This window comes from Polyodon spathula, chromosome 5, assembly GCF_017654505.1.
Source record: "Polyodon spathula isolate WHYD16114869_AA chromosome 5, ASM1765450v1, whole genome shotgun sequence".
NCBI lineage: Eukaryota > Metazoa > Chordata > Actinopteri > Acipenseriformes > Polyodontidae > Polyodon > Polyodon spathula.
In genome coordinates this window covers 21,396,430-21,420,216 of record NC_054538.1, presented here as the reverse complement: position 1 = coordinate 21,420,216, position 23,787 = coordinate 21,396,430, and the positions used below count along the sequence as shown (strand labels likewise).

General features: G+C 37.9%; 2 protein-coding genes across 4 annotated transcripts in view; both read right to left on the bottom strand.

Moving 5' to 3' along the window:
- dtd1 (D-aminoacyl-tRNA deacylase 1) overlaps window positions 1–14,290 on the bottom strand; it is a 28,045-nt gene extending 13,755 nt beyond the window's left edge. For 2 of the 3 annotated variants that reach the window (XR_005950312.1, XM_041250072.1), the window contains exons 1-4: window positions 14,095–14,286; window positions 12,801–12,891; window positions 12,451–12,686; window positions 9,587–9,684 (exon numbers count right to left, since the gene is read on the bottom strand). Coding sequence is in view for 1 of the 3 variants with exons in the window: in XM_041250072.1 (XP_041106006.1) it covers window positions 9,587–9,684; window positions 12,451–12,686; window positions 12,801–12,891; window positions 14,095–14,137 (468 nt within the window). In the remaining 2 variants the exon portion in view is untranslated. Of the gene's footprint in view, window positions 1–9,586; window positions 9,685–12,450; window positions 12,687–12,800; window positions 12,892–14,094 lie in introns of all 3 variants that reach the window. The other variant, XR_005950313.1, reaches the window with a different exon arrangement.
- A 3,446-nt stretch (window positions 14,291–17,736) lies between these two features.
- On the bottom strand, window positions 17,737–21,779 carry LOC121315725 (heme-binding protein 2-like). Its single transcript, XM_041250071.1, has 4 exons — window positions 21,532–21,779; window positions 20,297–20,423; window positions 19,450–19,627; window positions 17,737–18,696 (listed from the first exon to the last, which is right to left on the bottom strand). Exons 1-4 carry the CDS (start codon window positions 21,673–21,675, stop codon window positions 18,522–18,524), a joined length of 624 nt encoding a protein of 207 aa, XP_041106005.1. The 5' UTR covers window positions 21,676–21,779; the 3' UTR covers window positions 17,737–18,521.
- Between the last annotated feature and the right edge of the window lie 2,008 nt (window positions 21,780–23,787).

The following is a 23,787-nucleotide window of genomic DNA, read 5'->3' as shown; positions in this document are numbered from 1 at the left end:
AGCTATGACTAGAAAGGCATAACAAAAAACATACAAACAGAAACTGGAAGTTTGATATGTTGCTGGATATTTCAGAGCATTTTACAATACCAAGGAATCTACCTGGATTACATCTAAATATATTTTTGGTTTGTAATCCCAGGATAACTGTGGATACTATAGCTGGTTGATACACTAAAGCAGGGCTTCTCAAACTTGGTCCTGGGGACCCCCTGTGGTTACTGGTTTTCGTTCCAACCAAGCTCTCAATTACTTAACTAGACCCTCAATTGAACTGATAATTTGCTTAATTAGACCTTTTTACTTGTTTTCAGCTCTTGAACAATTGCATATTTCACGTTGGCTGTAACATTTTATATGTAAATTGAACTGCAGCTGTTTAAGACCTGGAAACAAGTCAAAAGGTCTAATTAAGCAAATTATCAGTTCAATTGAGGGTCTAGTTAAGTAACTGAGAGCTCGGTTGGAATGAAAACCAGCAGCCACAGGGGGTCCCCAGCACCGAGTTTTAGAAGCCCTGATCTATAACTTTAAAATGACCGAATTCTGCTTCAGCAGCAACCCCCTTGGTCCACTTCACCTGGAATGGCCCTATATCTAAGGGTCGTAGGGGATACAATTAATACTACTGTGCATAAATATTTCATTTTTGTTTAGCAGCTCAAAGGCTAGTGTTGTATAATTTCAAAAATGATCATCCATCTGTACACATGTTTGATTTCAATGGCGTGGATTTCCACTCTGGTACCAGGCGGAAATTTAGTAACAGTACTACATTGTTAATTATTACAGTTTTATCTTGAGGTTAATGTTCCTGGTGTTGTAAACATTATAAATGGCACACCATTATGCTGAGATGGGATGTAAATGGTAACGAAATAAGCATTTTCAGTGCAGAGTTTGGATTATTTATAATTACTCTGCCGACTAAAAAGTGAATACATGCATTTCTGAAGATATTTTTAAATACTGTTTTTTTAATCTGCGCATTCAAAGACTTGAAATTAAAAGTTTTAAGAATCAGTATTTGTTATTCTGTCCTAAACCAGCAGTTTGTCAGTCCCAAACTGTTGGGACATAAATTATATATTAAAATAAAGAAGAAGAAAAAAGTAAAATCAGATGTATTTACTGCAACAGCAGTATTGTTCAGTACATGGAAATTGTAAAGGGGTTCTTGAGCTGAAGCCTACAGACAGAAGGGGTATATAAAAATATTTGAAAGAAAAAAACAGTGCCTATTTCCACCTTCTCTTAACAGCTTGAGTACTTTAAAACCAAAGGACGCACAGACAGAGGGAGGACAACAGGTTCACTAGAAAGGGAAAAGCAGGCCTTCATTTTCTGAGTTGAAACAGCTTCTTCTGTTGGGAGCTTCTCATGAAGCTTTGACATTCAAAAAGAAACCCATTTTAAATATTAATTCTAGGCACAAACCCTTGGTGACTGTACACTAGTGAGTCTCCTTTACAATACATGCAGTGCATAACAAAGCATTAAAGAAATGTTAAGCTTTGCATTTGAACTACAGTATGGCCATTATGTTCTACTTAAGCAAGCACACAGCTCTTTACTCCATATTTAGCATCACACAGACAATACATCCAGCTGCTGCTATGGTCCTTCACCTCTCAGCAAGCGTGTCACTATTAGGTGTGGCATTTAAAGATCATTACATTTGTAAAGTGGATGCATTTTTGTTGGAAATAACAAGTCACAGACATTTTGTGCACTGCCAGTATTTAAAAACTTCAGCACAGCTTTGCTCTTCTTCTAGGGAGGTTACCACCAGGAAGTTTTAATTGTGTGTGTGTATGTATATAATTAGATTTCATTGTTTTATTGATTTTCCTCATTTTATTTACAAAATAACATCAAGTTATGAAGCACATTGCAATATACTGAACTACAGTATATGCATACATAACCAGTTTAAAAGAAAAACAGAAAATGACAATTAAAAAAATAAAAGAAATATACACAAACACATATGCGCAAAAACTAAATATAATAAGTAAAGAAGTAGTTATTATAATAAACAATGACTTATTATAATAACAACATTTAAATAAAGAAAGAAAGAAATAAAAGTGCCAGTGTCTTAACCCTGTCTCTCTGTGTTCTAGATGTCTAATATCTCTGTGATAACATTTTCTCCATTTTGTTAACTAGCCTATACGAGTCGCTCATAGTCTGAAGAGCCTTGCTACCCAACCTGAGTCGGGTTCGGGTGGAGTCGGGTGTAGTTTGTATATTACAGTTCGGGCTCGGGTCGGGTCAGGTCAGTGTGTTATCAGTGAGTGGATTATAGCATTTTTAATTTTAAGTGACTAAGTGACTTTCAAGTGCTTTCTAAAACTCACTTCTTGCATCACGATTTTTTGAAAAACCACCTGCCATACACCACAGTTTCTTTGAGAAATTACCTCTCTTAATATCATCTCACAAACCCACGTATTCGTTTTGTGCAGCCTGTCAAATGCTGCGTCGTCTGGCTTTACACAGTAACCACATGATATAATTAATTACAGGAATACAACGTATGAAATTATAAAATTCCCTAAAAGTTTGGTTTATTTTGCATGACTCGGTCACAAAATTTACCTCTCGAGCCCTCACCGCTGGTATATGAGAGCTGCCGCCTCTTGTTTTAAACGGCGAGCCTTTTCCACTGTTAATTGTTTAGCTGCAGCAGCTTCTTTCTATCGTGAAGAGTACTGAATAATAAAGCAGTGTGGCAGAGTGAAAGCCCTGCCCGTGCACGGGTGTGTGAAACATTGGGTGGCAGGGAGGGGGTTAAATTCCTCCTTGCAAAAACATGTGAGAATGTGGCTGGAGACAAAAAGTTTAATGAATGATTAAATGATTAATTAGGTATATAAACAGGGTGAGCACAGGCATTGGTTTAGAACAGTGATGGTGAAAGTGCTGTGCAGTGTGGTTTGCTGTTTTTGTTGTTTAAATAAATGCAGGTGAGCGTGTGAACTGTCTCATTGCCGATGCTACCCGATCACACCCTCAGAAAAGCCTTCATGGCTTCCCAAGTTACCTTCGCAGAAGAGGAAGGCACAGTAGTCTCTATATAGAGAGCAATTTGGGCTCTAAAGCTATCTCTGAATTCTTCCTCTTGTAAAAGACTAGAGTTAAACCTCTATCTTGGGAATTTGTTCATTTTTATAAATGCAAGCAGTTGGAGGGATATACTGGCGTGGTCTGACACAGCAATATTGCCAATGGTGCAGGAAACAGTGGAATTAATAATGCATTTTAGAGAATACATTAGGAGGATGAGAGAAGAATGTATAGTCTCTTTCCTTGGGTTTTTTCAGGTGTCAAATATCTACTAAGCCCAGCCTATCACACCTGCCCTTCAAACTCTCACTGACTCAGGTGCACAGCCTGTGAAAGGAGAACTGCGGTCTAAAACTGTATCCATTATCTGATTCAAATCTCCCCCTGCTACCAATGGATACTGACCCATTTCATTTAGTTTATTTTCCACATCCCTAAAAAAGTCAGAGTCATCACCATTTAGAGCATAGACATTAGCTGGGATAACCCTCTGGCCCTGTATCTCAGCCAATATTATTACGAAACTACCCATTTGATCCTTTATTTCTTTAACAAGCTTGAATTGTAGTTTTTTCTTGACTAAAATGGCAACCCCTCTGCTCTTGCTGGTACAAACAAAAATTATCTGTCTCCACCCCTTTAGACACTAAATGCCCCTCTCAGTGAAGTCACACACACAAAATACAACAACTATCAGGAACTGAACATCAGTCCCTCCCTTATGCAATGATATGTGTGGCCCTGTCAGTCACAAAAATGAAGTGCTTTTTTTTATCGTGTTTACACGAACGCGGTCCTAGAAGCTCATTACAGTATGATCGTGTTAACATAATCCCAGTCTTTAAAGGGTTAAGACTGGATAAAACCTTTGTTGTCTTAATAGGGTGGTTTAAGCCCTTAACATTCCATGAGGCAATACCTAATCCATTGGAGGCTTGCCTATTTTATCAGAGAGAAAAGGTAAGCAGACATCTGGAAACGGTCTATATGCAATATACTAACCACAGCTGGCACAAAAAAAAAAGATCGGTAAATAAAAACAGTAACTAAATAAAAAACACTTTAAGTCCATGATTCTCCTTGTGGTATCCATCACTCAAACCGTGCCCCCACATCCCCAATTCAGTCATACATACCCATATTCATAGATATACGGCACCAAGTGACAGAGCAGAGTGGTTAAATTAATTACTCTAGGTGCCACTTAGCAAACCACAACGTGCCCTTCAATTCACTGTTGTTACCATATGCACCTGATACTAAAATTGTTAACGATGAATTGTTAATAGCTGTACAGTTATAAAATATGAATGTTTCGTTCTTTTTTTGCTCAATCTCATTTAGTATTCTGGGGCAGGGTGCGGTCCCAGGGGACAATAAGCTCTATCCATTTCTAGTTTCCTGTGATCCTTCTCCAAACTCTGATTTTTTTCTTAAGAAATGAATCATGTCCTCAGCCTCAATCCCATCAGGAGATCATTGCGGCGATTTCTATTCTCAATGCCGTCCAGCTTGCTGCAAAGGGTCTCCAATTCAGACTGGGAGGTCAGGGGATCAACCTTCATTTCTTCCTGAGAATCCACCAGGGCCTCAACCCTGTTTTCAACCCATTGCACTCATGTCATTATATCAGAAGGTTTCCCCTCTACAGCTTTAATAACTTTTAGGTGCATAAATCATCTAAGATATTTTTCAGTACAGCATAGATTATTATTATTATTATTATTATTATTATTATTATTATTATTATTATTTAGTCATTTAGCAGACACCTTTATCCAAAGCAGCTTACAGAGACGAGGGAGTGAGCTATGCATCACCAGCTGCTGCAGTCACTTACAAAAGAACCTTGGTTTTATGTTTCATCCGAAGGACGGAGCACAAGGAGGTTAAGTGACTTGTATATGTGACTGGAATCAGAATCAGAAAAATGCAGCCAAATCTATTCCATAACTAAGAAAAAGGTTTGTTACATAAAAGCTGGCAGGAGACTGGTGCTCTTACTGCACTAGTTTGTTTATCCTGTTTCAAATCCTGAATACCTTGCACTTCAATTCCAAAACCCTCGTAACACTGGCAAAAAACATGGAAAACCATACAGGGCCCTTTTCACAGAGTTTTAACTCAGTTACTTAAAGATGTTTGGTACCACTTTCGAACGATAACATTGTAATAACATTGTAATAACATGGTAATTACATACAATACTGCTCTTGGTAACTACTGGGTGAATAAGTATAGAATTAAATAGGGACAGCACGGACAGCTCAAAAATGTTTGCATGTTAGCATGTATCAGTAAAGCCACTTTCACACACAAATTCTGCTACTGAGCCGTCTCGGAGACGTTAAGCAAATTCTTTAAAATATCCATTCGCACAGCACGGAATAGTGCAATCTATGCCAGTATAATACCATCACAACCCTTTCACACAGCCAAAGGGATAATTTCAAACCTGTCAGTCAACAAACTGTTGTCATGGCAATGGCGATTCTCATCGAGAGATGGTTCAGAGACAGCATAACATATGATGGCTCTGTGACAGTACAGGAAATTCACACAGACCAAAATGGCACATCAGTGCTGGTTCTGAGCCGTCATAACTTGTCTGTGTGAAAAGGGTACATGAGCAAGGACATGTTATTACATTGTTATTAATATGCAATTACAAGGCTATTTAAGTCATGTTATCTAAAGTGATGCCAAATGCTTGATATTCATGAAACCTTTCTAGACTGCTATTAGATTAATTAACAACAGTATACAGAATACAGCTGGCCATTTACACACATTTTAAAAAATATTACTGTGCCAAGTCCATCCCATTCAAACAATGGCCCCATAATTTTAATTTTCCTCACTACAAGAAATACCAAGCCACGACCTGTAGTAAGACCTACAATCACTAACCTCTTTCTAAAGTTTTAGAGCCATCGTTCAAAAGGTTTTCTGCAGGACAGCTACAGTACTAAGAGGATATCTATGATCTGCTGGCCCATTGTCAATAATCTACTTACTGTATTATCCAATCATCTTATTTTAGTTTTAAAAAATATGCACTATGCAACAAAGAAGGCATTTTGTATCTCGAACAGATTGCCCAGTCCATCAATGACACTAACTTTCTTCTAGTTTTACTACTATGCTTTATCACTCAATTCAAATGTAAAATGTACAAGATTTTAAAAATGGACCCATGACAACTTTTTTTAAGCTTTAGCAAACTTGATTGCAATGCCAGCCTGATTAAAAGGCTGGGCTCTTTGATTCAAGAAAATACATTAATAAGAGAGGTGTAGCTGTTTGTCATAAATGTCAAGCCACCCACGCCAACACTGTTTCCATACCAACCTGGGTTAAGATGTTAAAAGCATCTATTCAACACAATAGGTACAATTAGGCCCTTTAGAAAGTGTCTCAAACTGGACGCAACTGTGAACAGCAGCACTAATGCCACTCTACATTTTGTTAATGAAGCAAACATTCATTTACATGGAATATGGCATATCTTATTGCCTGGGGTTGCGCTCAGGAAAGCTAAAATTAAGGTAAAGATGACACTGGCAGCTACTGTCAAAACACGCAATCACCTGATTCTTGTAATGTGATCATAACCTACTGCAAAAACTGTGATATGAAATCTCTATAAATACACAAATTACTATACTGTATAATCCATACAGGTGTAATTAATATGAGCATGCACCACATTTTTTCTTCTTTTTTTTTCGCATTTAAAATATTACTTTAAAGCAACAGAATAAACCAAATTGTCTGTGTTCTATTGTTTCACCTGCTGTTTTTGTTTCTGCCACAAGACTACAATTTCACTTCATGTGTTAAGCATATGCTTGGGGTTAGGTGTTATGCTATTACGTGTAAAACAGAAAGGACTCCATTAAATTGATCTAAATGATCAATTTAAAAAGGTATTTTACCAGCCTTTAAGGGCATTAGAAACTGTTAATACACAAAAGAGACTCAAAGGCACGGTTTTCTAAAATTACACTTGTTATAATAGTAAACTGTACAGATAAACTGAATAGACCAATTTTAAGAACTTTTATTTTTTAATTGTTTTGGTTTATTTAACCAGGAGATTTACCCATTAAGGCCTCGTTTACAGGGGGGTCCTGTTAAATATATATAACCAACCAGAACTTCAAAAACACTCAATTTAAAACAATGAGTACACTCAGGGTTACAGTAGGATAAATGGTCATCTTCTGTCAAACAGCACACAGAACTAGAGGGGAAGTGATTACCTTAATGAGTGGTAACAAAGGGTTTTTAAAGGCTGGGTGAGGTAGTAATTGAGTACAAGGTTTACTTTGAGGCATAAATAAGAAAAACAGCCAGGTCAGCTGAAGCCTCTGCTGCTGTTTCTGGAAACATGTTGCTTGTCTAGAACTTCAAACTCCTGTCGAGGAGCATCCTGCCAGACTGCAACCATTGTGAGGGGGCTTCATTTAGCACCCCATTACCAATATTCAAAATAGCACGCAGAGAGCTAACCTCCCGCCTATAAGAATTGCACAGTTTGAAAAACCTATTGCAGGTGCCAAGAGGGCGGTTCCATATCAAGTTATGCAAACAACAGACATACACTGTGGATCATAGGTTACTGGCAAAATAAAGAAAGGTCTGATGAACCCATTTCAGGTTATTTAAAGTGATGGTTATGCTGTGAGTACATCTGGAGAAGCTCAGTAAAGGTTATGAACTGCTATGCATGGTGCGAAGTGTAAAAGGCATAGACGGCTCTAACCACTGATTCATGCACTAAGTGACTGCTTAGCTCTAGGTGGTGATTCTGGACACCGCTGTTTAGACAGGCACTATATGCGAGCTTCCCTGTAAATCTCTGCCAATCCACCTCAATCCTGACCTGACTCACCACTATATTTACTTTCACCTCATTCCACTAACCCAGATTCACCCAGATTCACACAACTCTAAAGATGGAAACAGCAGCAGTGGGTACACAAAGTGGGTGATAAAGAAAATATGTAAGGCACAGTAAGTTAAATACCACAATTTAAAAAATGCACACAGAAATGTAGAGGTGAATAGGTTACCTAATATGACTTCAGGCAAGGTAGTCCAAGATTAGGGATGATCAGGGGCTGTGAAACTGGACGATAATGTTTGGTATCTACCCAAGGTGTATGGATGGATCATACAGCAGACACTTATTTTTTTTACAGACTTTGACCTTAAATATTGCAGTTGATATAATATGCCTGCCTCCAAGGACATAAAGCATACTCACTTATGTTAAATTTGGAAATAATAACAGCTGCACCTATCAGCCTTTTAAACATATTACAGTGAAAGCAGATAGAGATCCCTTCATAAAGTACACTGGCACAGTGTGCGGTTCAGACTTAAAGTAAATACACCTCTAAGTTGAAGCCATTCAACTCTGAAGGATAATGGCTCTGATTTGAAATCACACATTACTGTACACATCAGGGTCTACTTAACTGATCTACACTGCAGCACCACCCTAAATACCTGTGCTCAGTGTTTCTGATTTACATAACCTTGTCAAACAAAGGGAATTATCTTTGTAAAATCTATGCGGTTAATAAGGAAGAAGATAATGTGTCAGATCTCTGACCTGGGGGGTCACAGACTACTCACAACAGCAATTTGGATAATTGTTAAAAGCAGGACTCACTCCTGGCAGCATGTTGGGACAGCTGGTTGTTTCATTCAGTTGAATATTTTTATATATTTTGGTTATTTTTACTTGCTTGTTAACTGATCATTTTATCTTTTGTATGAAAACAGATTAATAAAAAAAGTTAAAATAAAATACATAAGGTAAAAATAACAGAATTTAATTTAAACAAGTAATTTAATTGCATAAGATTTGTAGCCATTGTAAATGCTGTCTATTCTGCTGCAATAACTTTGGCTTTAGTGCTCTTTCAAGTGTTGCGCTACTGCCACCTAGTGACTTCAGTACTACTCAGGCAACCCTGCCGTATGGACCTCTGCTCATTTTAATACAGTCCTTAGTGTTCTGTTGTAATTAAGTGCAGCAATCTACATGTGTGTACAAAGGACTATATTTGTGCGTGCTTGCATGCCCGTTTTGTTTTTAAACCGTTGCCATTCTAATTAATTGTACTGAATCATTTTCAATACAAAAGGGAACGTTGCTTGGCTCTCTATTTTCTTCATTCAAAACACAGTAAAACTGCAGATAAATAAATATAAACAGTATTTATACTTCAGTACTGTTTTTAATGCAAAAGGATGTGACTGTGCATGTGCAAACTATGAATAAACACAGCACGGTTTTCACTTTTTAACATTTGTCAAGAATTATGAAAACTGGTAATCAGTAACATTGCATTTATATATATATATATATATATATATATATATATATATATATATATATATATATATATATATATATACAAATATAGGACAGAATATATAGTTACATCTATATTTAAACCAGGGGTTTGTACTGACTCCCACCCCATCCCATAAATACCTGCTTTAGATCAGCGGGTCCAGTTGGCGATTCTAACTCTATAGTAACAGGCCCATCATTCTGAATATGTACTTGCATATAGGCGCCAAACTTCCCATCTGAGGAACATAATAAAAATGGAATAAAGATTAATATAGCATTACTGACAATACTTCAAAACCTGTACAGCACACATCCATTGACGCAGGAGGGAACTGGCATATTCCAACATGAGCTTCAGTAAATGAAACCGGTCGGTTTCATTCCTCTTCAAGCTTCACCATGAGATGTCAGTGAAAGACCCCAAACATGTTCTAATACTCAAATGTTTGCACAGCTTGTCAATTTTTACTATAATTCTGGAGATGACACCCAGCTCTCCAGTGACTTACAACTTTTTTGCTGGATTTTTCACAAGTCGGGCAAAAAATACAAATTTGTAACGCGGAGTGGAACACAGCCTCACCAGTTTGCAGAGCTCACTAATTAACGAACCACCCTATCAGTCATTCCAGCATATGCATTTTGGTACGTTTTCTCGTGTGATGTAACCTACTTTCATGACAGCACATACTTCATTGACACAGAGCTCCTCTGAAGACACCAATCATTATCAGCTTGAAATTAAGAGCTTTTTTAATGATCTTGGTGCAGCGAAAGTTATCTTGGTGTTGCATATGAATGGAATCAATCTGGAGCACTGTTTTTGTTTTATTTTTAATTGCAAATTCAAAAATCATGGTTTCTCATCAGAGGTCAGCTGTGAGCGCTCAACAGTCATTTAACTAAACCACAGCGCTTTAAAATATGATTAACATTGTTCAAGTTACTCCTAAATGCATCTCTTACCTGCTACTACTATTTGAAAACTTTAAAAAAAAACATTTTTAAAGTTACATTAAAAAAAAACAAATCACTGGCAATTTAATTTTTACACATTTTGCTGGGTATTTTAGGTGCAATGCAAGGAAGAAGACTAAAAAAAGACTTTGGCTTGAGGTTAATGATCACATTCAGCGCTCCAGATAAGGTTTTGGGTCTGGGATTAACATACCCTCTAATTTTAACACTAAGTAAAATGTATTTACAAGGAATTAAGATGAAACATTACCTTGAGTAATGTCAATAAATACTGTACAGTCTTTAATAGTAATGGGGTAGGCATTAAAAAAGAGTCTTCCATTTTAAGTGCAATGTTACTTTGAACTCCCGTACAACCACACATGTGTTCTACAAGATTCTTTATTGGCTCAATGAGTTTTTTTTGAGCTATTCATCTGCAAATGAATTACGCTACTTATATTTTAACATTAAATTCATAAGGTCAGTGAACATGTTAAAACTTCAATATAATGCAATACAGATAAATACAAAAAGGAAATGCATTAATAAGTTATAAAACAGCTTGTTTAATATCATAGGCACCTTTTTAAGCAGTTACCACTGACAATTGTTACAGTTGGATTTGCAGCTGGACTGGGGTGTTTACGCTTCAACCTGTGTAGCTTCGATTTTTTCATAGTCTTACTGTAATTGGCTGCAAAGACAGCAGGGCTAGCCAGAGATTGAATAATGTTTGTGGGGTTGGTTTTTCTTGTATACAGATTCTCAGTAACTGAAGACATTGTATTCTGGGAGATGTAGTTGTTAGTGGAAATGTTAGGGAAGGCAGGAGAGGAGGCAGACAAACTGTGTAGCACAATTGCTATGCATACTTGTACAGATTTCAGATTTTTTAATGCAGAAAAACGTCAGGTACGCAGCTTATCTGGAGCGCTGATCACAATGGAGTTTGCTGGTCTGTAAAGGATTATTTCTATGCAACTGAAATCAACCTTGCTGCAGCATTCCTCTGCTTATGATACATTTGTAGTGTTATTATTTAAAGTTGAAAAAATGTATTGCAGTTGCACAATATCTTTTTGATAACTATACAACTAAACAATGCTTTGTTGCAAAGTGTGTATAACAAGTAACAGAATGCTCTTGATAGAGGCAGCCATGCTGGTCTAAGGATTCTGTAAGCAGGAAGTACCACTTTTCGCCTCTTTTATTGTGCTACTGTTTCAAACACAATGCAAGAAAGGCAATAGTGCACATTAGCCTCTTCATATCGCCCTGATTATCAGAGATTCAGTGCACATTAGCCTCTTCATATCGCCCTGATTATCAGAGATTCAGTGCACATTAGCCTCTTCATATCTCCCTGATTATCAGAGATTCAGTGCACGTTAGCCTCTTCATATCACTCTGATTATCAGAGATTCAGTGCACGTTAGCCTCTTCATATCGCCCTGATTATCAGAGATTCAGTGCACGTTAGCCTATTCATATCGCCCTGATTATCAGAGATTCAGTGCACATTAGTCTCCTCATATCGCCCTGATTATCAGAGATTCAGATTCACTCTTAATATGTTCTGTACTTCCCTTTGGGCATTTTTAAAAATGTTTTACTTTATCTGAAAATTGCCAAAAATGCAGTTTCATCCTATTTGCAGGTTGTCCCCATAAATCAGGAATTGACATACTGCAAGTGGATACCTCACACCGTTCCCTTTAATCCCACTGTCACTAATGCATAATGTTTCATTCATTACTCAGCTATATTCAGGTTTTGCACGTGATTACAGCTGAAATTGTACTTAACGTACCAGCAAGCTAGGCCACCAAAATGAGCTATTGCTACATGTGTAACGGACGGTGTTGTGTGATATCATGGATTCTGTCCTGTCAGTGAGGTGAGGTAAAAGTTCTAAGCACGAATGCAGATGAACCCGGCTCTTCTGCATTGTGGTTAAGACACTCGCTTGTGGTGCGTGGGGTTGCCGGTTCACCCCCAGATTCCTCCCTGTTTTTTAATACAGTGAAACTGTACCCAGTTACCTTTAATCACTTCTGGCTTGTAAGTCTTTCTCATGTGCTCAAGGAAGTCGTTGTAGAATGGCTCAGACTGTTCTGTTGGCATGGCGGCATGATAGTCAGGTTTGTTCCCCTTCAGGATGCACTGCAGGGTGAACTGGCTGACACAAAGCACTTCGTACTGTTTATCCATCACACTTTTACACCAGTGCTTTCCATTCTCATCGTCAAACAAACGCAGGTTCAAAATCTTTCGCACTCTAACAGAGGGAAAAGAAAAAAGAATAATTAGGTGGACAACACAGTAAAATAATGACGTACTGCTGCTGCAGAATAGCAAGTAACAATGAATGCAAACGAATATGTATACTTACAAGTATTCAATATCCTTTTGTGTGTCCTCCACAGAAATCCCTAATAACACACAAATCCCTTTTCCAATTGAACTTATCTGTTCCTCTCCCACTATTAAACATTAAGAAAAATAACACACATTAGACAACATACAACATGCAACACAACAGCCCATTTGGTCAATCTACCAGTGCCAATTTATTAAATGCTGTCACTGTCTTTATCCTGCTGGGTTCACCTTTGGTCATCAACAACTCAATTATACATTTCTACAAAGCCAAGTGCTGGAAATGATGCATAATTTAAAGTGTGCAACCTTTTCCAGTTTAGGTGTCACTATGTTGTCTTGTAATCTCGTCACCTCCACTGACTTTATTTTATATTTAACAAGATCACGTTAGTCAGTGCTCTGTCCCTGTAAACATGTATTTGGTTGAGTGCAGTAGTGATGTAAAATAACATAAACAGGTGAATGGAAGTGAATTAAAACCAAATCAATCCGATGTCTGATTCTTTGTCTTTATTAACCATTGTACTTAATATGCTCGTGTTATAATTCACTTATTTACATGTTGTTTTTTAATATTAAAATGTGGGTTATTATGTTATTTAAAAATCATAATGCAATGTGATGCATTTTTTTTACAGACAGGTGGAACTGATTTGTACTTTACAGGATGGAACAGTTACACACACTTTCACAAATGTTGCGGATTTATTTACAGTATATATTGGTAGCTTTACATGCTTAAAACTCTAGGGAGACACATATACCTGCTGATCTGATGTTAATGTAGTTAAATTAAAAAGCCACAAGACGTTAACAAAGCACCACACTGTAAAATGATTTTCAAGAGAATATTTTCCGATTTACATTGGCATACCACTTCAAATGATGAATTGACCTATGTGCAGTTCAATTTCTATCCAACAAGTAGCGTCAAATCACCCCCCCTCAGGAAGACGGAAATCAAACAACCGGCTTGTAGACAGTTCTCTAGACGCTACTGCAGCTACACCGCTAGTACTGCGTGACTGAAAATGTTCCCTGTTGTTTTTTCTGTTACCATATTTAGCTGCACTCTTCCACGAGTTGCTAAATTGTCAAAAATTAGGATAAGAATTCGCTAAACGATTAAAGTATTTCTATCAATTATCAATATAAAAGCTAGAAGCATGTCCTATTGTGTTCTGTGCAAACCCACATCTGCATAATAAAATGCATGCATGGCCTTCCGTTCTCTCTCACACAAATAATTCAGGAAGGCATTTTTTTTAAAAGCCTCTAGATACATTAAAATGATTTGCACTAACCTGTCACGCTGGCTTTTGCAACCCTCTGAATAATTACTTTCATGTTTGTTATGGGTATTTTTGTGTGTGTTTGTTTTGGTTTTGTTTCTGAATAGAGTTGCTCAAATGCAGTCTCCACTTCCACAGCCAGGCACACGCAGAATCAAGCTAAAGCAGTGTGTTGAGCGCCCCCTAGCAGCAAGCTGCAGGTACTGTAGCTGTACCTTCAGCACCCAACATGGTATAGCTGCGGACTACACGCTCTTCTAGAGTACCTCACCGAGGGCACCTCAATTACGTCATAATGAAGCCGAGCTCGAGGGTAGTTCATCTAGCACCACGGTCACATGACAATTTCATAAACAAAGAAATCAAGCATCAAAAATAGAGACAAATAATTGTAGGGATAATTTCAATAAATATTGTATATAAACACACATATATTTAAGTATATTATTCTCATTCATCCCAAACGCGTATATATATATATATCATATATCATATATAATACTATCAATATATATATATATATATATATATATATATATATATATATATATATATATATATATATATAGCCTCTTCTTGGTACTGTTGCCATATTACAATAGTACCAAGAAGCTACTCGCTTTGACGTGCAATCATCAAACCTACAAGTACACGGACAGAACAAGAACTGTAATGTTGATCTTTCTACATTGAACTGCCTGCATACATGATTACTGACATGACAGCCTGCCCGTTGAGTACAAATTTGTAGCAGTTTAAAACATGCTAAAAAAAAAAAAAAAAGGGTATGATTTAATTAAAATTGGAAAAACGTTATCAATAGATTGTATATACATATTGATAAAAAAAAACAAACATACAATTATTTACATACAACATTCCTCCTCCCTTTTTTTTGTTTTTTTTTTTTTTTTTTTTTTGTTTTTGTTTTTTGTAAAATGTAAGGTATCAATCACAACTGTAAACTACGTAACCTTGAAAACGCAAGGCAAGAGATTCCCTCATCATGTGATCGAGCTATACCGATAGAAGAATGAAGTAATTAGGAGCCGGCATAAAGGGGTAAGATTCTCTCCATGAGGTACGCTGGATGAGCCTGCAGTCCGCAGCTATACCCCATTTTCTCAGCGCCTGCAGAATTACCACATATTTCAACTATACTGTACATCGAATTTTTCAAGTTGGTAACGCTTGGCCCCTATGATTATACAATTGCTGTATTTCTCGACAGGTCTGGCGTCATAGTTTGTATCTACTTGCATTTCACTTTCCAAACATTACTGATTATAAATATTAAAGAGGGTTAATAAAAAAAAAAAAAAGTTTTTACTTCTCAAAAGGACACAGCGCTGTAAATTCACTCCTTGTGTAACAGATATTAGGACCCCACCAGACACCACCAAAGTCCTGTGTGCATTAAAGGGAGTTTAATTGCACAGGGATCGAATTTCCAGTGTGGTAGCTGGCTAACTGTGCTGCTTCTTATGGAAAGTTAAACTACCTGCTATTAGTATGGAAAAATAATTAGGGACTTGTCAAGTTGTTAGGCTAATGAGAGGTAAGGGAATGTTTTTTAAGCATTGGTTACTTATAAATAAGGTTACGTTTTTGTCACAGAAGTCACAGATATCGTGAATTTGAAAAAAAAAAAGTATGTTAAACCTTGGAAATTGAAAAAATGCAGTATGCCATACAAATGTGCGACTATAAATTGTTTGCTTGCGTACACGCAGCATTTACGTGCAGCTTGTAGGGCAGCGAATGAGATAGCTGAGCGAGCAAGCATGTAAGTGGGGGACAACTACAATACAAAAAATAATAATTAAAAATAAAAATTTGGAGTGAGCTGTACATAAGAACAAATGCATCCGCGAACAGAAATGTACCAACTTGCACATGCTTTCTTTAAACATGCTGTTTGTTTCAGAATCGTACTCTATTAAAGCATGGTTCACACAGCACGTCTATTGCAGGTGAACGTGATACAGTTTGCTGTACAGGACTCGTTTGTCGCAGCCCATTTTGAATGCGCAAAGGTAGCAGCAGGGCCGGTAGGTGACATAATCCCACACAAAGACATGGGAAGGCTCTTTTGTACAGCGATATTGGCGCTATGCTTTAGTACGAGAGGTCCCGGGTTCGCGCCTGCCCTTCCCCCTGTGCGTGGATTGCCTCATCCTGTGTAGGATGCGCTTGTCTGCATTTCACTTTCCAAGAACTTGGTTAACGCACAACACTTTAAATACAGTCAGTATTCGCGAAATTGGACGCATATATTTAAGTAGATACGCATAGTTTGTACCCCTTATTCAAACTATGAAAAGCGACGTCATTGGTACATTCATCCCCTCAACCAACTGAAGGTATGTGACAGTGAGAGATGTTTTAGGTATTTAGAATGGCATGTGAAAGGTCTGACATATGTTAAAGCTGTACGCCTTTCCAAAAAAGAGGCACATCGCAAGATTGTAGATTATGTAATTCCGACTTGTCTGAAGTATGTACTGTAAGTTTGTTTTGTACGTAACATCTACATTTTCCAGCAGTCAAAAGCAACAGTTTTTATATTATTTGTTTTGGTGTACTGTTTAAAGCTATTGTGTATGTTGATGCAGCTAAAACTACATTATTTGGCTAACTTTCGTGAATTCTTGTTTTTTGCTGTAACCTCGTCCGTGAAATGTACAAAAAATAGTGTGCAAAAATCGTAGCCTTCCTTATAAGTACTTTATAATGTTTTATTTCCTGTATAATATTATAGCGATCTCGGTTCCGACAAGGAGAGGCAATCCACACACGGAGGAGGGCGAGCACGAACCCGGGTCCTCCCGCATAGAAACATTGAGCTGATATACAATCCTTGCAAAGGAGCCAGCTTTTTTGCACAGCGGTATTGGCGCTATGCTTCAGTTTGCCTGTATGTGGATTGCCTTGCCTTGTGTTAGGCGCCTGCCTGTGGGAACCGAGATCGCTACGATATTGCAACGTATGTGAGATATGTCACATGCACCGGAACATCTGGAGTAGGAGCAGCTCTGTTACTCATCGTGAAGACGGCACAGCGCACAATAACAACAGCGCAGCAGACGGGTCGAACAGCCTATGGGCAACAGGTAAGGACCACAGGAAGCTGCTGGTGATTGGTAGTGGAGTGGGACGAGGCGGGACTAAAATGTTGTTACAAACCTTTATTTAGTTTTAGAATGTGTTAATGATTTGCTTTGTTATCTGTACCTATAGAAACCTCTCTCCATCTCACAATTCATTTTGCAAACTGCTGGAAAATTGGCAATAGAAAATCATTAACAAGTTAAACATGATCTATTCCCACCCGCTCTCCCTGGACCATATCACTAGAGGAAGCACACAGTCAGGCAGGAGATGTTCTGCATGTGCCTGTGATTGATCTTCTATTGTCGTCTCGTGTTAATGTGCAAATAGGTACCTAGGTGTTTTATATACAGTAAAAATGATAAGAACTAAATTGTATATACACATTTTATAAACCATGAGAGAGAAATGTATACTTTTGGGAGATTATTTTTTATATTCTTGTAAAAAAAAAAAAAAAACATGGACAAGACAGATTCATCCTAATTCTTATTTTTTTTAGAGAGTCACCATACAAAATAAGAAACTTTATCAGACCATTTGTTCTCGTTAGATTTTTTATTCAGCATTTATTGTCACCAACTACAAGGCACGTTTGCTTTACATAGGAAGACATATGTACTGATTATCTTTTGCAAGCTATGTTACAACAAACTCCAAAAGCAATGCATGAACCTTGAACCAGCATTTTTACCAGGATTAAGTACTACAGTAATTTGTCAGAAATGTCATTCACTGCTTACTAACAATAATTTCCTGTTTTTGCATTGAAATTCCAACTAAGCTAGAAGTTATTTAATTAGTTTGAACAATAGTCTTCAAAGCCCTACCTTGAACTATCAAAAAAGTGCAACCTGTGTTGGGAGGAGGGGGTGGAGTGGAATTTGTTCCCCTCTTACACTGATTGCTAATTAAATATCTTGTTTCCCAGAACAGAAGAGTCTTCTGAGCAAGCTGTCTAACAAGTGCAGTGATTATACAATCAAATATCCTACCCAATTGTTCAGCCATTGTAGCAAATAGATGCAATTTGGGGTACCACTGAACTCTGGGATGGCAGACAGTTGCTTATTAAAATATTTATGTGATCTGTTATCTATTCAAGGAAACAAATGCTCAATTCCCCAGCACAGATAAAAATAATCTTTTTATGTGAGTGTGAACTGGAGTTGTGGTTGAAGACTGCTTTAAAACAGACATATTAAAAATTATTTGACTTTAAGTTCCTTTATTATTATGCACAGGCCTGGGTGACTCATTGTTTTCAGAAAAGTCACATTCTATATTCTACATTCTCCTGCTGTATCACAGGGGTGGGTGGTGTTCATTTAGGCTGCATGGTACCAGACTTCATTGTGTCGATTGAAGGGTCTGAAGGGAGGGTCATATCCAGCTGCCACAAAGCTCTTTCCATCAAAGGACAAGCCCTTGGCTTTTAAGTCAGCAGCCAGAGATTTGGCTTGATCAACATTGATCGTTCCCATAGCAAACCCCCCGAAAGATCTGGAAAACAGAAAACCGCATCAGTTTTTAATGCGTCACGGGATCAATCCAACATGCTGCTGCAGAGATGTTGCCTTTTTTGCACCCAGCTTGTTCCTTGCTACTTTTATATTGTTAGATAGAGTTGGCAGGGAGGGGGTTACAATCCCTGCCAGATCACATGTGAGAATGTTGATGGAGCGCGTGCATATGTGTGTGTGCATCGTATTTGGTCTATATTGATCAGTGAAGGTGAATGCCCAGCCTGACATCAGTGTATATGGTATTGTTTTGTTTAAACCTTTTATTTGGCCCTTGTGTCTGTTTATTTGTTTGTGTATTAAAAGTGCTCAACAGCACTTAAAACTGCAGCTTTTCTTGTCTCAGAGTCTCATTCCTGACGCTATCCTGCCACAGTTACCATTGTTTTATTGCTCCCTGTTCTGGTTTTAAAATAGGTTGGTCCATTGTCCTCTCAAGGCTTTTGCATCATGAAAAGACATGGATCTCCCAGTACATTATGTACAGTTGTTTAAATAAATGAGTAAGAAACACATGCCAACATTTTGTATTTTAAGTCACCTCCACATTACCCCCTTGAAAAAAAAAAAAAAACACAGATGCGAGCAAGAACACTACAGCAACACATTTTGTGAATAAGGTCCAACAATGCTGTGAATATAAACATTTTACTTTCATGATTTCCCAATGTAAATTGAAGTGTGTAATGTGAAACAACCTGTTTTAGTGCAATACAGCGTTCAGTGAACTCACCTGACATACATAGTGCCTGCTGGGACACTTAATTTGTGAATTCTACCATCTTTCGGTTTAGGCGGGTCACTTCCTGGTGGTACGAAGAAGGAGACCGAGTGATTATTTGACATGCCTGTGCCTTTGGCAGTGGGATATACAACAACAGCAACAGGTGCCGTCATAGGAATCTTTTGCCCTAAAAATAAACAAATGACAACCAAACTTAAGTTTTTGCAATCTGTTAGCACGCATTTTTCAGTGTGAAGAGAAAAAAAATGGGGGGGGGGGGGCTCAATATAGAAATACCATTGATATGTAGCACATACTTTTGTACATTTTTTGTACAGCAGTTTATTTGTAATGCAAATAAATTTCCAAATAAGACTTTATATAAAAGCTGCATCTCCCAGATAAAAGGCAGCTTAAGTAACAACGGACAAGGCAACATGTGCCAAACTTGATGGTGTTCAGCTGGCAGGAGCTTCCCACAAAATAATGTAATACACTACACCCTCGCTATAATGCCCTTCTTAACAAAGTCAACTCTTTTGTCTTAATGAAAAGCGCACGCTGTGTAACTGCCTCTGAAACAAAAAATCATTTTATGTTGCAACAAATCTTGAAAGTATATTGATCGTTTGAAAAAAGTAACACAGGCATATCTCTGTCGTGAATATAGGTTGTCAAAAAGCACTGTTTTTGGCTTGTTCAGCAATGATGTGGAAATGCAAAATTGATTTTAAAAAAAAAAAGATCTGATGAGCTTTTCATATCAAACTTCATGTCCGGTTGATTTGAAATAAAAGCTCAGTTTGGGAGTCTTGCATGTTGGATTAAGATTTGGTGCATTTTGAAACGATGTTACCTGCTTCATTATCTCCTTGAATGTATCTGAACAGCCGCATGAAGCCTTTAGAGACAGCAGTCATATAATTCCCTTCCACCTCTGTGGTCATCCAGTCGCTGGCCTCATAGATGCGCACTTCAAACGTCTGTAATAGAAATCATTGAGAACTTCAAACAATCATTAAATCTCCAGTAATAATAGTACATTACAATACATTCGGAATAATTTTAGAAATATATGCCACATTTTACAAAACTGAAGTTAGTTGTTCACACACAAACATTAGCAAAAGCCATGTATTTAAAAACGTATTCTTTGGGATGCTCATACCTTACAGTCTGAAATAGGTACTACGGCATGTATCCACAATGGCACCCGCAGGGATGCAGATTTTAAAAAGCTGCAGCACGTCTTACTTTGGCTATTGCACCACAGAAACCAAAACTGTCCCAGCATCCTAAAGAAAAGCCCTAATTTGCATGATAAAAACAACCGTGTTTACTGCAGGGCTTTGTTTCTACAGCAACATCATAACAGTAAACGCACTGCAGTTCTACGGACTGGTATGCACCGTAATTACATCTTTCACAATTATTACACAAATAGTTTCCTGCATCATATTTTTTAAAAGTCTGGCAAACTACTTTTCTTTCCACACTAGCCAGACTACACTAGCAAATCTATCACATCTACCATACTTGCCAACATTTGGAAACTCTTCGTCTCCGGGGCGTCATAAGCATATACACATGGGAGGAGTCATACGCAAAAAATATTCATTATCATATAATAGACGTATGCCCCCCAACTCAACTCGACACGACCATCATGACAATAAAAATAGACCTAAAGAAGCGTTCTTCCCTTTGTATAAGTCAGTTATCAGCAGATGTGTCAGCCGCATGAAGAGCACAGCGTGTGGTTTTCACTAACTCTACTGCGCAGAATAAATCTTTTTTTTTTTTTTTTCAATGGGTAAATATCGGGACTTTCTTCCTGTGCATCGGGGAGCTGGACGCTATGAAATCTGGACTGTGCCGATTGTTTTTCAGCAGTCGCCTAAACTGATGCAAGAAACATTTATTCGAGCTAATTATTTTACCGCAAGCTAATTTCCTTTGAATAACTTGAATATGGTCAATAGACAATTTGGGTGTTATCGAAAAACACAATAAAAAACAAAACAAAAAGGTAATTGTAGATATTTAGATAACAACAGTGAGATTAATGTATACGTTTATAAAATAACCCACCTCATACTTCTTCACCAGACTGTATTTTGGGCAGCCCAGATTATGACAAAACCAAGGAGACTCGTCGTCTGGCTGTAACTCGTTTTGTTCAGAAGCCAACACCCCAAACGGGGCGAGCAGCACCAGGATATACAAGTTGTTCATGACTCTTTTGCTCTGCCGTTGCTGTGTTATCAAGGTCACGGTATATGGATGCAAAGTTACTCTTCTGCTTTTTATACCCTCACGAGTTTCACAGCAGTGTCTTGCCCCACCTGGCCAAACAGCGCCTTGCAGCAGCAGCGCTACACGTGCTTTGCAACGTGTCTGAGTTTCATAACTCGTGCGTTTCAATTTGCTACCGCTAGAGGCAAAGAAAGGGTTTTAATTCCGCTCACCCTACAACTGTATTATTATGAAACAAAGTCATATATAACCAATAAGTCCTTGTAGTGTATATCAGGAAGTGCATTCTTTCTAAAGATTTTTGTTTGTGTTACACAATTGATTATAACAATTAAATTCATCAGAATTTACACCATTGCGGATTGATAGTTACCTACTCTCCCCCTCAAGACAATATAAAATGTTTTGGTTTTTTTTGGAAATGCACATTTTCCCTTTTATTACCTAAAAATATGGCCCCTATTTTTTTTTTTCCATTCAACCCACTGAAGAGTCCTCACCAGACAAGTGCTGGTAGAGACAAGATTGTAAATTATTAGGAACTATTGAGAAATGATGTAGAAGACACACCATGGGGCAATATTATAAAAAGAAGCTGAACTAGCTAGGCAAGATTGTATATGGCCCAGTTAGATAGATCGTTCATTGGCTGTTTGATCTGCGGTGTGTGATAGCGAACGGCCAGACAAGTCAGAGAGAGTCTGTATCCCAGACAGCAACTGCAACCTGGACCTCAAAAACTATTGTAAGAAACCCAGTTGCATACAAGAAACAATTACCGCTCAGGGAAGATGACTACACCCTCTGTAACATGTAACGATATCAATCAACGTGCAAACACTGGCCAGTATGTTAGCAGAGACAGACAGGTTAAAGGCCTGTGAATAGCATACTGGTTCTTACTTGATATACAAGTACACTATTATAAAGTGGGTACGAGCACTGCTGGAAAAATCTCTGTCCTAAGGTTTTGAGTTGATAATGTGAAACACAAGCTTGCAGCTACAGTTTCATTCTCATGCAATGAACAATAATACAGTTCTGCCCTGTGTTATTGTTCAGGCAATGCTTCCCTTAGTTATCAGGTTTCATTAATTGTATTAGAAAGACAAGCTGTGCTCAATACAAAAAATGCAAGGTCCAAAACCGGAGGCTATCTATGAGAAACCTTACAGAATAGGGTGCTGGGATTTCAAATAATATGCAGCAGATCAAAACGTATAGTGTGTAAGCCTAGAAACACAGTGTTTAATATATATATATATATATATATATATATATATATATATATATATATATATATATATATATATATATATATATATATATTAGTGATCCATTTTTATTCCTTGGACGGATTATAACTCAACATGGGGGACAAACCAATATTGAGTTGTACCCCCTTTTTCCCTCAGAACAGCCTCAATTCGTCTGGGCATTTACTCTGCAAGGTGTCGAAAGCGTTCCACAGGGTTGCTGGCCCATGTTGACTCCCATGCTTCCCACAGTTGTGTCAAGTTGGCTGGTAGTGGATCTCTACTCCGAGTAGCTCGTTCCATCATCCCACAGATGCTCAGTTGGATTGAGATCTGGTGACTGGGCAGGCCACTGCAGTAAGCTGAATTCACTGTCATGTTCGTGGAACCATTCTTGGACAATCCTAGCCTTGTGGCATGTGGCATTATCCTGCTGAAAAAATCAATTAGCAGATGGATACACTGCTGCCATGAAGGGATGCACCTGACTGGCAATGATGTTCAATCCTGTGGCATTCAAATGTTGCTTCACTTTTATCAAGGGGCCCAATGTGTGCCATGAAAACACATCACACACCATCACACCACCACCACCAGCCTGCAATGTTGACACGGGGCATGATGGATATATGTACTCATGTGGTTTTCTCTATACCCTAGTCCTACCATCAGCGTGAAATAGCAAGAACTGGGATTCATCAGACCTGGCAATGAATTTCCAATCTTTTGGTATCCATTGTTTTTATCCTTAGCCCACTGCAACCGCAGTTTCTTGTGTTTTGAAAGAAAGAAGTGGAACTCTGTTAGGTCGTCAGCTGCCATACCCCATTCATGT

Bases quoted from the DNA above. Each gene is read 5' to 3' on its own strand.
- LOC121315725 (XM_041250071.1), bottom strand. From the start codon at position 21,675: ATGAACAACTTGTATATCCTGGTGCTGCTCGCCCCGTTTGGGGTGTTG. The intron at 20,424-21,531 runs GTGGGTTATTTT...TTTCTATTACAG, and splicing joins GTCTGGTGAAGAAGTATGAG to ACGTTTGAAGTGCGCATCTA. The intron at 18,697-19,449 runs GTGAGTTCACTG...TCTGTTTTCCAG, and splicing joins GCAGGCACTATGTATGTCAG to ATCTTTCGGGGGGTTTGCTA.